Source organism: Anopheles arabiensis, chromosome 3 (assembly GCF_016920715.1).
Source record: "Anopheles arabiensis isolate DONGOLA chromosome 3, AaraD3, whole genome shotgun sequence".
Taxonomy (NCBI): Eukaryota; Metazoa; Arthropoda; class Insecta; order Diptera; family Culicidae; genus Anopheles; species Anopheles arabiensis.
The window spans coordinates 71826457-71842179 of record NC_053518.1 but is presented as its reverse complement, the minus strand read 5'-3'; the positions used below and the strand labels follow the sequence as shown (position 1 = coordinate 71842179).

The following is a 15723-nucleotide window of genomic DNA, read 5'->3' as shown; positions in this document are numbered from 1 at the left end:
CATTTCTTTTAAACACGTTTTATGAACGGTGTATTGATGTTTAAACCGTTTCAGAGAGTTCAAATCCCGCGCATGTGCTGCCATCTAGCGGTGAGTAGTGCAACCTCACCTTCTCACCAAATTTGACGCCCCTTGCTCACCAAGCAGCTGTCAAACTTGACACACACACTCGCGTACGATTGATGTGTGTGTGTGTGTTTGTTTATTTTCTGCTTCACAACACAACTTTTTTCCACCCAGCAGGAGTTGGGCCACTGCTGCTTATCGTGTTTTTCCGTGATAAATTATCAAATTTTAATTAAAATTCTGCAAAAGTGATAGGGCCAGTGGTGGTGAGTTCATGCGTGTGTGTAAGCTTACCTTCTTTTTATCGAGTTTATCGTGTGTGAATCAGTTTCAGCACAACATTCCAGCTCCAGCTCCATCTTTTATCTCATCCAGCTGTTTATCTTCCATTCCTGAACAAGACGAGAGAAAAAAAGACCGTTCGACCGTACACTTTGCACTAAAAACGTTCAATGTGAAAGCATGTCCTCGTCCCCATCCAGCCTGGAGGACGGCGTCCGATTGCTCGGCACGGTGGAACGATGTGACTGCTCCCGGAAGGTGGTTGCGGTCGGCACAGGGTCGGGGGGCACGGGGACGGCCGGTTCGAGCAAGATGATCGAGATGCAGCCGGCGGAGCTGTCGGAGACGGAGGACAACTCGTACATGTACTTCCGGCAGGAGGGTCTGTTTGCCAACAGCTTCCCAAAGATGAAGGAAATCCGCCGCATGGGGAAGCTGTGCGATGTGACGCTGAAGGTTCGTTCGTTTTCCCCTACTGGAGCGGGGCATTCCATTTGCTAAATAACATTGTTTTCCCCCCTCATTTGGCAGGTTGATTCACACTCCTTTTCGGCACACCGGATCGTGCTGGCCGCAACCATCCCGTACTTTTACGCCATGTTCACCCACAACATGGCGGAGAGCAGAATCAAGGAAATCACCATGAAGGAGATCGAACCAATGTAAGGGAAGCGGCACCAAGGCAACGACCGTTTGATGTTAATTATGTTCCTTTTTGTGCAGGGCACTGGAAAGTTTGATAAACTTTGCGTACAGTGGTCTAGTCAAAATCGATACCCAAAACGTGCAGAGCCTGATGGTCGGGGCGTCCTTCCTGCAGCTGAACGAGGTGCGCGATGCCTGCGCCAAGTTTCTCAAGCGCAAGTAAGTCCCTATGCGTTCATTTTATTGGGATAAAGTCACACAATTCCATCTTCTTCCCCTAGATTCCATCCGCAGAACGTGCTCGGCATTCGGCAGTTTGCCGACACGCTCGGCTGCTCGAAGCTGATCGTGTCCGCCGACCGGTACATCCACCAGCACTTCTCAAAAGTGGCCGCTGGGGATGAGTTTGTGGCGCTCAGCTACAGCGAGCTGATCGATGTGATCGGCCGCGACGAGCTGAACGTCAAGAGCGAAGAGTGCATTTTCGAGGCGTGCATGCGCTGGGTAAAGCACGAGCAGGAAACCCGCTCCGAGTATTTGCCGCTCATACTGGCCAACATACGGCTGCCGCTGCTGTCGCCCCAGTTCCTCGCGGACAGTGTGGCGACGGAGGAGCTGATCAAGACGTCCCACAAGTGTCGCGATCTGCTGGACGAAGCGCGCGACTTTCATCTGATGCCGGAGCGCCGTGCGCTCGTATCGACCACGCGCACCCGGCCGCGCTGTTTCGACTTTGTCGTGGGCCTCATCTTTGCCGTTGGCGGGCTGACGAAGAACGGGGAGTCGGTCAGCACGGTGGAGATTTACAATCCGGCCACGAAGGAGTGGAGCATGGGCGAGGCGATGACGATGCTGCGGTCGCGCGTTGGCGTTGCCGTTACGAACGGGAAGCTGTACGCGTTCGGTGGGTTCAACGGTACGGAGCGGCTGTCGACGGTGGAGATTTACGATCCGCGCAAGCACCGCTGGTCCCAGGGGACGGCAATGCGCTGCAAGCGCAGCGCGGTTGGGGTGGCCGCGCTGGAGGATTACGTGTACGTGTGCGGCGGGTACGACGGTGTGACGAGCCTCAGCACGGTTGAGCGGTACTGCCCGAAGACGGATGGGTGGAGTACGGTGGCACCGATGATGAAGTACCGGTCGGCGGGTGGTGTGGCCGCCCTGGGGGGGTACGTGTATGCGCTCGGTGGGCACGATGGGTTGTCGATCTTCGACACGGTCGAGCGGTACGACCCGTTCAGTGACACCTGGACGAAGGTGGTTTCGATGCTGAACCGTCGCTGCCGGCTCGGGGTGGCCACACTCGGCAATAAGCTGTACGCTTGCGGCGGGTACGATGGTAACTCGTTCCTGCGGTCGGTGGAAGTGTACGATCCGGTCAAGAACAGCTGGTCACTGATCGCACCGATGAACGTGAAGCGAAGTCGGGTGGCACTGGCCGCGAACATGGGCAAACTGTGGGCGATCGGTGGGTACGATGGGGAATCGAACCTGTCCACGGTGGAGGTGTACGATCCGAAGACGAACACGTGGACGTTTGTCGCACCGATGAAGCACCATGGCGGTGGGGTCGGTTGTGGCGTCATACCGACACCGTTTCAGGATTAAAGATTAAATCCTTCTTCACACTTCAGCTAAATCCTTGTTTCTACAAGGGAAAGGTCCCAAGCTACCTCTTTCATCTACCCATCCCGCTGCCTCCCAATCCCAGGCCCCAAGATTTCATCACGCGGGTTAAATTGAAATTAGGATCTCGTTATTCGTAAAATTGTTCATCGTAGGCAAATCCACAGTACGGGGAGAGGGGGTGGGAAATAGGCACAATGTCTAGCTTAAAATACTAATAATAATAATAATAATACTGTACAATATATACAGTCTAAATACAGCGCGTTTCGTTCGGTGGCGCATGCCGCATCACACGGTAGAAGACGATCGAAGATGATCATATTAATGCATCAATACAATAACTATTAACTGCAAGCAAAATAGCTCAAGCTCGTCACCAAGATATATATATGTTAGCCAAATGCACACACACACACACACACACACACACACACACACACACACACACACACAAGAAGCCCTTCTTGTTGCAAACTACCTTCACTTTCTATTGCACTTCCATCGCTCTCTTAATTGTTAACTAATCGCAATGCTCGTTTGTTGTTTGCTGGACCAGCTCTTCCGCAGATCAGGGATTACGCGATCACGGATTTAAATTGTATTATCACCCCGCTGCGTGTGTGTGAATGTGTAAAATGTCTATCCGTGTAATTGTTCGTTTTAATTGAATGAAAAGCAAATAAATAGATTGCATCCAAGTCAATGTGTTGTGGTTTATTTTTGCTCCAGTTTTGGGGGCTACAACTATCTAAACAACATATCACACTACGTTTTCATTCAAATCTCGTCTCTAAATTTCGTTATCCTGTACTTTGTTTGAGCTAGAAACTAAAATTAAAACAAAAACTTACCATTTACATTTTAAAACACAAAAAAGGAGAAAATCATACAACACATTCCAGGAAGTTTGGTTTAAGTTAATTGCAAAAATGCTGCTTTTTTATTATTAGTATTATAGTAAAGTGTAGCTGCCTCTACGCTCAGAGGGGGGGGGGGCTAGTAGTAGTTACCTGTGTGTTTATATAGCACAAGGGCACAAAACGAGGGAAAACTAAACAATTCGTAAACGACGGCTATACCGTAACACAGTCGCGCCAAAAGGAACGTAATGCTACGCACGTAAAGCAAAAACAAAATGAAAAAATGGGACAATTTGCAACCCACAACACAACAACAGAAACTATAATACAGAAAATAACGGAAGAAGGAAACCAAGAAGCCAATCTTTTTGAGTCTGATCTGCCACGGTGGCAAGGACTCTCTCACACTGTGTACTGGATGTTCCAGAGACGACACGGCGGCGGCGCTTGTGTTATCACAATTACAATTGTTTTCGCTTCAAATCACTTGGGACAGAGGGGGGAAAGATAAGTATAATGCTTGGTGTAGAGTAGCCGATGGAAGGAAGGAAGATGTAACGCTCTCTCTCTCTCTCTCTCTTTCTTTAACGGGGACGCACATCTATCAACTTTTCACCTTCCGCTCGATGATGATCTCATCGCCGGAGCGTATGTTGTAGCTGTACAGCACCTTGTGCGGGTACTTCATCTCCTCCAGCCCCTGCAGATCGCGAAAGTCCTGATCGACGTAGTACAGCCGCATCCGGGCGGCCGGCACATCGAACAGCCGCTCCAGCCGGGACTTCAAATCGCTTACCGTGCTTTAAAAAAAGAAAGGGGAAAAGGCCATTGAGTTAAAAGACAATGTCTAAAAGGGCATTTTTCAAACCCTTACCGGTTCACATCCACCGTACGCTCGATCGCCTTATCCTCGAAGGTGAAGCGCACCTTTACCTTCCGCTCGGGGCGGAGGTCGATGTTGACGAGCGGATCGAGCTGTCCGTGCACCCCGATCAGCTCGTAGTACCGGCGGGGCCGCTCCGCGTCCGGCTTGTCCAGATAGTGGCGGATGAAGGACCGCTCCGCGTCCTCCCGCTCGACCGCACCGATCGTGTCGCCTCCGTTCAGAATACTGATGTTGGGCAGGCGCGCTATCAGCAGCTGGCGCCGCTCGTGCTCGGTCGTCGAGTCGGTCCGGGCCCACAGCGGCCAGTACTGGAAAAGGAACGGAACGGGAAGCGTGAGTCAAGCACGAAGCATATCGATTTGTTTGCGCTCACCTGTAGCCGAACGTTGCACAGGGACGGAAACTCTGCCAACCGGTCGATGTCTTCCCAGGAGTCGATTTTAGCATTGCTCAGGTTTAGCAGTTTCAGATTCCTGCAAGTAAAAGATACGGTTTATTTTTAGCTGACGCCAAAGGGCACAAACAAGCACACAACGCTTCTAACTTACTGAAAGTATTTATGACTTTCTTCCTCACTTTCGTTGCCTTGAGGGTCGGTGGGTTTGAGCGATCTTTAGAGGGAGTAGAAGAAAAAAGACAGAAATCATTAATTAGTTTTTAGGGCATTTTAGTAATGAAAGACAAAAAAGACTTCTTTAAAATGAGCGTTTGTGGTGTCCGAATTATTAGACAAATTCTCGTTAAAATATTACAACAATGTTTATTATCAAAAATGCACCTTCATCGCCCATTAACAAGCGATCAAGGAAAGTGATCGTAAACTGGGAGGATGGACCCCGCCTAATCGTCCGTCTCTCGAAACCAATTTAGTGCGTCCGTTAGGCCACCGTTCTCAATGTCAAACAGCTAAACAACCGTACCACGCCAGACAAGCGTATCGAAAGGGTGGAGGGAGTGTTACAATGAATTGCACACCCCGCGGCGCGCTTGGCGCTTTATCACGCAACACACATGCACACCACACTCACTCTCCCCTTCAATGACCCCCTTTTTGTGTTTTGCTGTGTTTCATCAAATCCAAATGGTAGCAGCATTTATTTATTCCGCTTCAGATGATTCATTTTCGCTTAAAAAAAGGGCAGCTTCAAGGGGGGTGGGACGATCGGAGCCAATCTGGCCAATTTTTATCACTCACGTTATGACCGGCAAATGACAAGCTAAACTGACCGTGACCGAGAGGGGTGTCAGGCGGGGGTAAAATGGAGCAAACGCGAATGTGTTGCTCACGGAATGAATTGTAAAGTTTAAATTTATCGCAAGCTTACATCAGGTTTGATATTGTTCTCGAAAAATAAAAAGGCTAATTTATGAAGTTTACTTTCATCAACCCATTCTCCAGCAAAAGGCAATGGATGGAAGTAATAAAAAAGAAATTTTGTTCTCACGACATCCATCAGCAAACATATGCTTTGTGCTTCCGGCCTTATTATACTTAGACCCTATAAACACAAAAGCGGATAAGCCGAGCGCGCTTTGTGTGTGTGTGTGTTTTGTCACGTTGTTCTAATGTGCTGGGCTGGGCTGGGCGGTGTTAGCGTATGGCAAACACGTGGAATAGAGCATTTCGCATTGGATCCAATAGGACTTTCCATGCTCTTTGTCGTATAAGAGTTACTTGCACTGTTTTCTTTGGTGTCAGATTTCAATAGTGAGTGCCTTATTGACTAATTACGAGATGTTTCTGCAATAGCACAAGCTGTCACAATTATATGACAACTGTTGCTAAAGTATCTCACGAATGTTCAATAAGGCTTTCAATCAGCCGTACCGGCGAACTCGTTCGACGAGAAACATTCGTCGCTCATGAGTGGACAGGGTTGTAACACTAGATTGGGCAGTACAAAGTCTATACGGTTTTCTAATTTTTGATCTAGAGGGCTATGAAATGAGTGAAAATGAGCGTCGCGGCGAACGTTCCCAGGAACGAACGAGTTCGCCGGTATGGCTGAATATTAAAAACTGTTCCAAAAAAAAGGAAAAGAAATATTTCTCATCATTTTCCAGTACTCTTTTCCAATGGTCACATTTCTACGCTGATTCTACGCGAATCTAACCAAAACCTTCATTGACACAAATGTTAGCGGAATCAGTTCCTGGGTTGAAGAATACAATCGGCCGTATCGGGGAGCTCGTTCGTTCCCGGGAACGTTCGCCGCGACGCTCATTTTCACTCATTTCATAGCCCTCTAGATAAAAAATTAGAAAACCGTATAGATTTTGTACTGGCCAACCTAGTGGTAAAACTCTGTCCACTCATTAGCGACGAATGTTTCTCGTCGAACGAGTTCGCCGGTACGGCAGATAATTTCTCATCTTTCGGATCATTCCCATGCTTTTCTGGATATGATTGAGCAGGAACTTTAACGAGCATCGCCTCTTTTGAGCGTAGCGTGGCGTCCTAGAGCATTCTTCGTCTTCTCCGCCAAAGTACGATGGTTTTTAGTAGACGTTTGCACTATATTCAGCCGTACCGGCGAACTCGTTGGACGAGAAACATTCGTCGCTCGTGAGTGGACAGGGTTGTCCCAGGAACGAACGAGTTCGCCGGTATGGCTGAATAAAGCAGAACTCCGCACAAAATCCAACATTTTTTTAAATAAAAACTGCCAATTTTTCCTACAAGAACATCGTTGTATCCACCATAGGGAAAAAACAGATAGTGGAAAAAGAAAGCTTGACGTCAAAACGCTACGAAATTATTGGTATTCCCAATAAGTAGTTAAACTATTTAGACAATATTCCCGCTTGGCAAAGAGTAACTCATTTTGATTCCTCTCGCTACCCCTGGCCCTAGTTTCGAAGGAATCATGCGACACACTCGCACTCCACTACCTCATCCCATGGAAAAACGCTCCCACCATCGAGGTGTTGACCAAAATTTCGCTGTGTGCATGAGACACACACTCGCACTCCTCCCGCCCTCCACAGCTGAACGCACCCACCGTTGCGAAGTTGCGAGAATTTTTGCTCTGAGCGTGAGACCCTGAAGCGCAAGAGATGACACTATGTGTAAAGACGATCATAATTCGATATGGTCAAAATGCGTCGATTATCGTTTCATTTATCTGGTAATGATGTTTTCACTTCATCAAAATTTTAAACATTAACAACTAGGCTGATAACAATAGCTGAAATGTAAATCAGAATAAAATCAATTCAATTGAAGTAAAATAAATTCCATTATACTTTATTTTGACCATATGATCAACACTTGTACATAGTGCCATTTACTTTGTGTTCTTCACTCTCGCGTTGTGTTTTGATCGTTCGAAACTCATTGCCAGAACGAATGCAAATTTCATTTGGGAAGGATCGGTGCCGGAAGATGCAGTGAAAATTATAAAATGTTTATAGAAAAGTGGTTAAGTAAATCGTGAAAGATGTCAACGCAGGCGTAAATGCAGTATGTTTTGTTACTTGATCTACGGGTAAGTGTATGCATAAAAGAAGAATCTTCCAAATGATGTTTGTGTTCTAATAATCGTACTGCTTTTAATGTTTGTTTATTCTTGTATTATTTTCCATCACACCTAGCTATTTCATTGCCCAAGCACCTGATAACCGATCAAAGAAGGTGAATTAGACTTACAGAGTCGCCATTTAACTTAAATATATTCGTGATCGGTAAGTTTTAAATAGTCCTAGTTTTGTTCACCATTCTAATGCTCGATTAATCTTTCATTCCTCAGGCAAACGCATCAAACACCAAGTGTTTCTCTTCCAACAGCACGCGCCATCGGTGGAGCAAGCAGCCAACGATTTGATCGCCAGTACGCGCCATCAAGAATTGATATTTTGCCAAACAGTACTGTGAATAAAAACTGCACACTTACTGTCGGAATTTCATGGAATTTTTTGATCGGTCTACGCTCACAGGAATGATGGGTCCGTTGAGGAGAAGGAAAGAAAGGGTGGGAGCGAGGATTAACCAAAAACGCGGCATTGAGAATGAGGGGAGGTGCGCTCAGCGCTCACGCTGGGACACTCACGATGCTTGAAATAAAATGTTAACAAGCATCGATTTCAAGCATGCATGTCGCGCGACATTTTGCCAAGCGGGTTACGTACAATTACGCTTCTTTTGAGTTGGCGAATGGTCTTCATACAAAACAGACACTTCTTCCGTATTGCAAAACACACAAAGAAAGGCCGACACCTTCGTGCACTTTTCCATGGCCCCTTATCAGTCGGCCAGCTGTTGAGCATTTGCTGTTACCCTACCACGGCTGTTATCTACAAACGTAATCTTTTCCATCATAGACACACGCGAAAAAACAAACTAAAACGATTCCGCAACTCATTGCTCTACGTACCTCAGCGGACAGTCGGCTAGCACCAGCGCCTCGAGCTGTGGGAAGACTCGCCCAATGCGACAAATTTCGCCCCACTCGGAGATGTAGTTGCCGGTCAGGTGCAGCTTCCGGACGCCACCGTGCGGATCGGTCTGTAATGGCGGCGGTTCTTCCGCGTCGGTTTGCTGCTGCTGCGACTCCGTGGAAGACGTAGAACAGGAGCAGCTGGCGTAAGGGGTTTCCTCCTCCACCTCCTTCTGCTCTTTCGTTTGACTAGTGGCAGACCCATCGTGGGTGTTGTTATTTCTAGATGCATCTGTTGCTGTGCCCTGGCTGCTGCCTTCATCAGTGCTGCCCCGCTCACTGTTGGCGCTGTTAGATCGTTCGGTTGGGTTGACCGTGTCGATCAGCACATGCGTATACTCGTTCAGGCTAAGATGCAGCTCCTCGAGGGCGGGCAGCAAGCGCAACAGCTTCTCCACGCTGCACCATTCCAGCTTGGTGTTGTTCAGCACCAGATTGCGCAGATGATCCATCTTCGTGACGGGGGGCTTCTGGATCGGCCCGGTCAGATGGTTGAGGCTGAGGTTCACAAACTCGACCCGCGGCATGTGTGACAGAATGACAAATACCTACCGGCAGACAAACAATAAATAATAGCAATATGGTGCAATAAATTCGCTACAATCTCACAGCCGCCAACCTACCTCATTCCAGTTGTTGAGCTTGTTCTGTGCCAGGTCGAGTTCCTTCACGATGCGACACTTTTTCTTCAAATCTTCCGGCTCGCCGGCCCGATCGATATTGCAATCGTTCAGTATAAGTAGCTGTGGTGTGCTGTGGTAGGAAAGGAACGAGAAGACAAGGGTAAATATTCTCACCATCATCATCATCATCATCAGCAACATCATTGGCAGGGGGAGTAAACAAAGAAAACATTGTACAATCCCAGAGCTTCACAGTGTGCAAAAAAAGGTTTGGGGGAGGAGAGTTTACACACCCACCCGAAGATAAATTTGTAGAACCAACAGTGAAGCAGGGGGCAAAGTAAGGATTATGACTCGTTTGACCACCCGTTTGGAGCTCTAAAAGGAGTGTGTGTGTGGTTAATGAGAGTTTGCGAGATGATTATCATCACGATGAGCGAGCGAGAAGGTCAAGACGCAATTGGAGACGCCAGAATGACTAAAGAGTTTTGCAATGAGTGTAAGTAGTGGTGCAGAAATACTTATTATTGCGTTTTTTGAAGATATAATTTCTTGTTTGTGTTCGAACTGAAGTCATCATGGGAAGAATTGTGAAGTGGTGTGATGCTACATTGGTTTATTTCACTTTGATGGACTCCTATTTTGAGTTCAGATTGCGGGAGATATGATCCTATATAATTCTTAATTATTTATATGAAGTTTTGTGTGTGCTTAAGGCAAGATCATCTTAAAACAGCACTAAGAGAGGTTGAGTGGAAGTGAATAAGACCGACGAAAAATTGTGGAATTATGAGCTTTATGGTTCAAACTATCGTTAAATGAATCCTCCAATCATGCAAAATTAATTATACTAAAGGCAATTGAATTCCCCAAGGGAAAGCATATTGTATCTTATCAAAAGAATCTCCCTTCACTTTGACCCTTTTTACTATTATCCGGCAATTTGACGTACATGGCCGTGGGAAGCTGGAGAGACAATGATACAGTATAGTAAAGGTGTTTAAATTTGATTGAAATTCATGTAGATCAATTGAAGATCTGCGTATGATCAATCGTTTGATGCCATAATACCACAAATTTCTCAAAACCGGAATGAATTCTTCTTGAAATGACTTAAAACCACAAGAAGGATCATCTGAAAGATCGAAGATATCTGCTTTCTGGTGTTATCTTTGTCAGGAGAGATATCTCCAAGTGAGTTCTTAGTAGAATCAGTACAAATAATGGTGCATTCTCGATCAACAAGTAAAGACATCGTCTTGGAGGGTTAAATCTGACTCAGAACAATATCTCTATCAATTTAGTTTGAACATCTTCAATCAATATTGTAATAATAATTGCCCACAAACTTGACTTTTTTTTTAACTATTTCTACAAGAAGTGACGCCTGACCAGGCACTAACCGTTGGCGGAACTTAACGTTTCCGTTTGCATTTCCGCCTCCGCTTCGTCGACCATTGAACTTCCCGTAACCCGATTGGGCTTAATTAATCAACCTCTTCCCTATTTAATCGATCTAAATTCTCGCACCATCAATCCACATGCTTGTTAGCCACAACACAATGACATTGACCATTCCCCTCTCTCGCTCGTTATGCTGTTGTTGCATAGCTGCCTTCCTCCACCTCAGCCCCCCCCCCTCCCTATCACACCATCTCTTACCTTTGTCTCGGGGGCAGCTTCGGAACAAAGATCGACACAAGCACTTCCTCCTCCACGTGTTCTTCCTTCTCGTCCGGCTCCATGCCGTACTTCTCCTCGAGCGCCTCCAGCAAGGTTGGCATTTTGGGGGTTGTTTCTTTTTTTTGTTGAGGGCACTAACAGGAATTGACTCCTACACACACACGCACAAAGAACACTATCTTTTTTCACTATTTTAAAGTTCCACAAATTCAATTGCGTACTTTTCAGCTACCCTTTTTATCTGGTCTGGATGTAAGGGGGTGAGAAAAACAGAGAAGCACGATAAAACGTGACTATCTAGTGGAAACCCACATGCTAGAGATGATTTAATTTTAAATCCAACTGTGCTAAACCTCCTTTTGAGAAGTAGCAATATCGAAGCGAATCACGACCAAAAAACCCCGTTGCAGCACAGCCGACGTAGGGGCGCTTTGTTTACGTTCTTCTTCTTCTACGTCACAGCACCGACGACCACCGACTGGCACCTACACACACCGAACCCGACATTCTTCACGAACTGCGCACGGGCACACCGAGCAAAATACACACACACACACGCCGCGTGCACACGCTGATCTCTCAATTGCTCTCGTTTTATTTCACTTGCGCGTATCGAACCGCGCGCCAATTGCACCCGCGTGCCCGTGTTTGCGCCAATTTGTCCGCAAAACGTGCGGTGTGTGCGGTGTGTATCGCTCTCGCTGCACTTATTTACTATTTAAAACCATTATTATACAATACACCGTTGCATGGTGCAGGGGGAGCAGTGCGGAGGGAGGTTGGAAAAACAGCAGCAGAAAGGAAAAACACACACACACAGACTAATGGGAAACAATAATCATCACTTTCGACGGGTATCGTGTAACCGGGTGTGTAGTGTGTCGATTGGAAGGGATGCTTTTTTGGATCTGCTACTGTAAGCAGCACGGAATGGAGACACACACATACACTCACGAGCAGTCGTTTCACGACACACACGCACACACAGTGAGTCTCACACGCGCGTTTTCGCGGTGGTTCCAAAGCCCCACGAATCAGCTGTTGTTCTTGGTGTTTGTATAGTAACGGCCCAGACGGTTCGTAGGCCAACAAAACGCCAACTATCCCTCCCCACCCCACACTGCCGAACGGGTTGAAAGGGAGCTCGTGGCCTTTTGAGCTGATCGTGCCACCTCTCCCCCCGCCCCTCCCCCCTCCATCATCATTCCTCTCAGTCGCTCGTGTGATGAAATGTTTCGCTGTTTTCAACTTCTTGCGCGCGCGAAGGTGAATCACGTAACAAAGAAACGGCGTACGGCGCAATCATATTGTTGCAACCGACCGACCGACCGACCGACCGATCGACCCCGTCCGTCTCAGACGTTCCAAAAAAAAAGTAACATTGCAATCCATGAAAGCGAGAGGGAAGGTAACCTTCCTTCTGTATTTCTGTGCTGTTTGGGGCACGCTTTTCGCCGTGTTTTAACCTTCTGGAAAATCGATCGCAGCATGCTTAGAATGCGACCTGCGTGTCTTTGTGTGTGTGTGTCTTTTATGGGACAATCTCGTTTGCAAATGGCGATACACAGGGAGCGCTTTTCTTTCCCCTCTGTGTGGTGTGGGGGGTGGTTAGTAATACCTTCTTTTTTTTCTTTTGCTTCAACGCAAAAACAGGTTTCCTTCTGGGGCTCGTGCTGTTCGATTTGTTTTTGCTTTCTGTTTATTACACTCGCAACACGGGTATGCCTGCGTTTGTGTGTGTCACGGGGATTTCGTCACTTGCGGGGTGTATGAATTTTCCACCAAAAAGGCCCGTTTCACGCACAATCCGTTGTGGATTTGACGGTTAATTTTGAATGGCAACCTTATGTGTGTATGTGTGTGTCTCCCTCCGCGCTGGGCAAATAACGATCGCGTGCCTGGCCAGATCGAGGACACACTAATTACACACGCACGCACGTACACTCACACTCAAATTTAATCGAAACACCAAAATTTTACAGTTTCCGTTTGTTTGGTTTTTGCTTTTTTTTTTTTGCTGACTGCCGAAACACGAAACTAAGACCGAAATGTTGCTCCCTTTTCACATACATTCGATTTCTGCCCTTCTAAACCCATTGCCCGTGTGTGTGTGATTGTGTGTGTGCTCAAAAATAAACAACGAAAGGAGAGTCGCAGTAGCAGCATCTAAGCAACCCAGCCCCGCCGCCGTGTTCAATGTCAACATGTTAATTTTGCGTTTTCCTTCCCAGCAACAGAAACCACCTCCTCCTCCACCTTCTCTTCTTGCTGTTGCCTCACACTCAAGCGCGAGGGGACACTCGACTCGATTCTGGACTTTCTCTTTTGGCACATTACAGACGGTGTGTGGTGGTTTGCGCTTCTGGTACGGACCACTTCCGGAAGAAAGGTAATTTAATTGACACTACTCTTTATTGTTTTGTGTTCCTGCCTACCCCGAACCCTTCCCACACCAAGCTACCGTACAAGAGGAAGGTTGGTGTGATTGTTGTTTGTTGTTGTTAACTCTACGCGCAAGCACGACACGACACGCGCGAGACTTTAACGCGAAATGCTCTGCGAGCGCCGCGCTGCACACTGTCTGGGGGGCGACTCGAGTCTGGCAGCAGCTGGTTCTCTTTCTCTCTCACTCTAGACTGACAAGTACGAATCGCGGGAGGGGATGGAAAAAACACAACCCCCACAACAACCCTTAGGACAGTGCCGTTCGGTGGCGATGGTTTGCTTTTTTTGTACATAAAAAAACCCACAACGTACTAGAATGGAGGATGCAAATGGTTTTGTGAGATGCCAAGGAACGCGCTTTTTCTTGTGAACTCCGAATGCCGATGCGCAATAGTTCCCTTCCTCCCTGCTGACCAGCACGAATCGACAGTGACATAATTTGTATGTGTGCGAACTATTACCCTTTTTGTTAAAAATAGCAAAACCCTTTGCACTATTTTTAAAAATACAAACCCTGCACCACTGCACTAGACCTTGTGACCTACTTTCCGGAGCACGAGACGGGAAGGGCTATTTTTTACGCATTTCTTTGCGTGCGTTTTTTTTTCTTTCTTTTCTCTCAAACGCACAAATCCGGATCGCCAAACGGCCCAGAAGGAAAACTGTCCGTGTGCGCTCGTCTTGCTTTGTTTACATTTGTCTAGGTAAAGGTAAAGGTGTTTATAGAGAAGGAAAACACCTTTTCGGGTCTACACACCTTGAATCAAAACAACAGAAATTCTGACTCAGTTTAACGGGTTTACAGCGCCCGGTTCAAAACTGCGCCGCTTGACCGTGTTGTATTTGTGGTTATGTTGTTATTATTATTACCCCCGTCTGATGCAGCCAACAAGCAGTGTGTGTTTTGCTGCCGCGAGAGAAGTTAGTTGCAGTTTAAATCCCAACCCGATCGTGTGCGTGTGTGCATGAAAAGATTGCCAAAAGGCCAAATCGAGTTCCCCAATAGAAAGCAAATCGGAAAAACGCTTTCCTCCTGAACAAACCGGCTCCTTATTGCGGTGCTGTTGTGGTGGATCGTCTGATAAGGAGGGAGGCGGAAAGGCGACGTAGCATTCTCGGAGGCATCTTAGGCCTCGTTTCTTAATTCTTCGCTATCAGCTGTTGCCGATCGCAACGCCACCATGCAGCATACAATGCTGGCACTTTTCGCCCTTGCTGCGTTACTCATCCCCACGACGTACGGTGGACCGGAGGAGAACGAAGGCGTCAAGTATGCGGATCGCTGCGAGGCGTGCAAAATACTCGCCACCGAACTACAGGCCCGGCTCAGCGAAACGGGCCGTTCGCACGACGTCATCGAGCTCGGGTAGGTCGATCAGTTTTCGGGTTTCTTCTACCCCCCACACGCTTTTCGATGTTAATGTTACCCTTTGTATGCTTTTTGCTTGTTTGCTTTTGCCTGCCTCACAGCTACTCGGTGGACGATGTGAAGCCCAAGAAGCGCACCGAGTACCGGCGAAGCGAGCTGCGACTGCTCGAAACGCTCGAAAACGTGTGCGAGCGCATCCTTGAGTACAACATCCACAAGGAGCGTAAGGACAGCACCCGGTTTGCCAAGGGCATGTCGCAAACGTTCCAAACGCTGCACGGGCTGGTCGACAAGGGCGTCAAGGTGGATCTGGGCATCCCGTACGAGCTGTGGGACAAACCGTCCGCCGAAATAACGCAGATGAAGACGCAGTGCGAAACGCTGATCGAGCGGTACGAGGACGTGATCGAGAAGTGGTACTTCGAGAAGCAGGAGCAGAAACCGCTGATCGAGTACCTGTGCGAGGACAATGTGCTCAAGAACGGCAACCACCAGTGCCTGTACGAGCAGCTGGAGGAAAAGAAGCAGCAGGATGCCAAAGAGGAGCTGTGAGGAAAGCGGAAAGCTAAATAAGAAGCGACGGAAATTATTATAGAATATTACATTAAGCTAAATAATGGCGGCCACTGCCACGTGTTCGAATTGTGAACAAAATCTCCGAACAACGGTGTGAATAAAGTGTAACAAAGGAGGGTCGAATTAAAATCGCATTTGGGCTTTGGTTTGGGTGTCGTTCAAAACACAATTATGTATTCTTTTGTCACACAATTGTTATTTTGATTGCTTCAAATGTGCTTAT

The 15723-nt window shown here is 47.3% G+C and overlaps 3 protein-coding genes and 1 long non-coding RNA gene across 14 annotated transcripts; 3 read left to right on the top strand and 1 right to left on the bottom strand.

Moving 5' to 3' along the window:
* Window positions 1-199: 199 nt before the first annotated feature.
* On the top strand, window positions 200-3325 carry LOC120900656 (kelch-like protein 18). 4 transcript variants are annotated; one of them, XM_040307961.1, is made up of 5 exons: window positions 200-332; window positions 395-804; window positions 880-1010; window positions 1072-1212; window positions 1275-3325. In XM_040307961.1, exons 2-5 carry the CDS (start codon window positions 529-531, stop codon window positions 2599-2601), a joined length of 1875 nt encoding a protein of 624 aa, XP_040163895.1. In that variant the 5' UTR covers window positions 200-332; window positions 395-528; the 3' UTR covers window positions 2602-3325. The 4 variants fall into 4 exon arrangements, with proteins under 4 accessions (XP_040163895.1, XP_040163899.1, XP_040163898.1 ...); XM_040307965.1 differs by having other exon boundaries at window positions 214-332; window positions 467-804; window positions 1275-2601; XM_040307964.1 differs by having other exon boundaries at window positions 214-350; window positions 467-804; window positions 1275-2601.
* On the bottom strand, window positions 3311-14235 carry LOC120900658 (tubulin-specific chaperone cofactor E-like protein). 8 transcript variants are annotated; one of them, XM_040307969.1, is made up of 8 exons: window positions 14101-14235; window positions 11090-11356; window positions 9428-9557; window positions 8742-9352; window positions 4917-4979; window positions 4742-4841; window positions 4357-4676; window positions 3311-4282 (listed from the first exon to the last, which is right to left on the bottom strand). In XM_040307969.1, the coding sequence occupies exons 2-8, from the start codon at window positions 11209-11211 to the stop codon at window positions 4087-4089; spliced, it is 1542 nt and encodes a 513-aa protein (XP_040163903.1). In that variant the 5' UTR covers window positions 11212-11356; window positions 14101-14235; the 3' UTR covers window positions 3311-4086. The 8 variants fall into 8 exon arrangements, with proteins under 8 accessions (XP_040163903.1, XP_040163902.1, XP_040163905.1 ...); XM_040307968.1 differs by having other exon boundaries at window positions 14069-14232; XM_040307971.1 differs by lacking the exon at window positions 14101-14235 and adding an exon at window positions 13868-13957.
* On the top strand, window positions 7604-8479 carry LOC120900660. The gene is made up of 3 exons (XR_005739231.1): window positions 7604-7856; window positions 7963-8052; window positions 8118-8479. It is a non-coding gene; the product is annotated as an uncharacterized LOC120900660 (long non-coding RNA).
* Window positions 14236-14403: 168 nt separating the features above from the next.
* Window positions 14404-15635, top strand: LOC120900659 (protein canopy homolog 4). The gene is made up of 2 exons (XM_040307975.1): window positions 14404-14921; window positions 15026-15635. Exons 1-2 carry the CDS (start codon window positions 14737-14739, stop codon window positions 15474-15476), a joined length of 636 nt encoding a protein of 211 aa, XP_040163909.1. The 5' UTR covers window positions 14404-14736; the 3' UTR covers window positions 15477-15635.
* The last annotated feature ends 88 nt before the right edge of the window (window positions 15636-15723 follow it).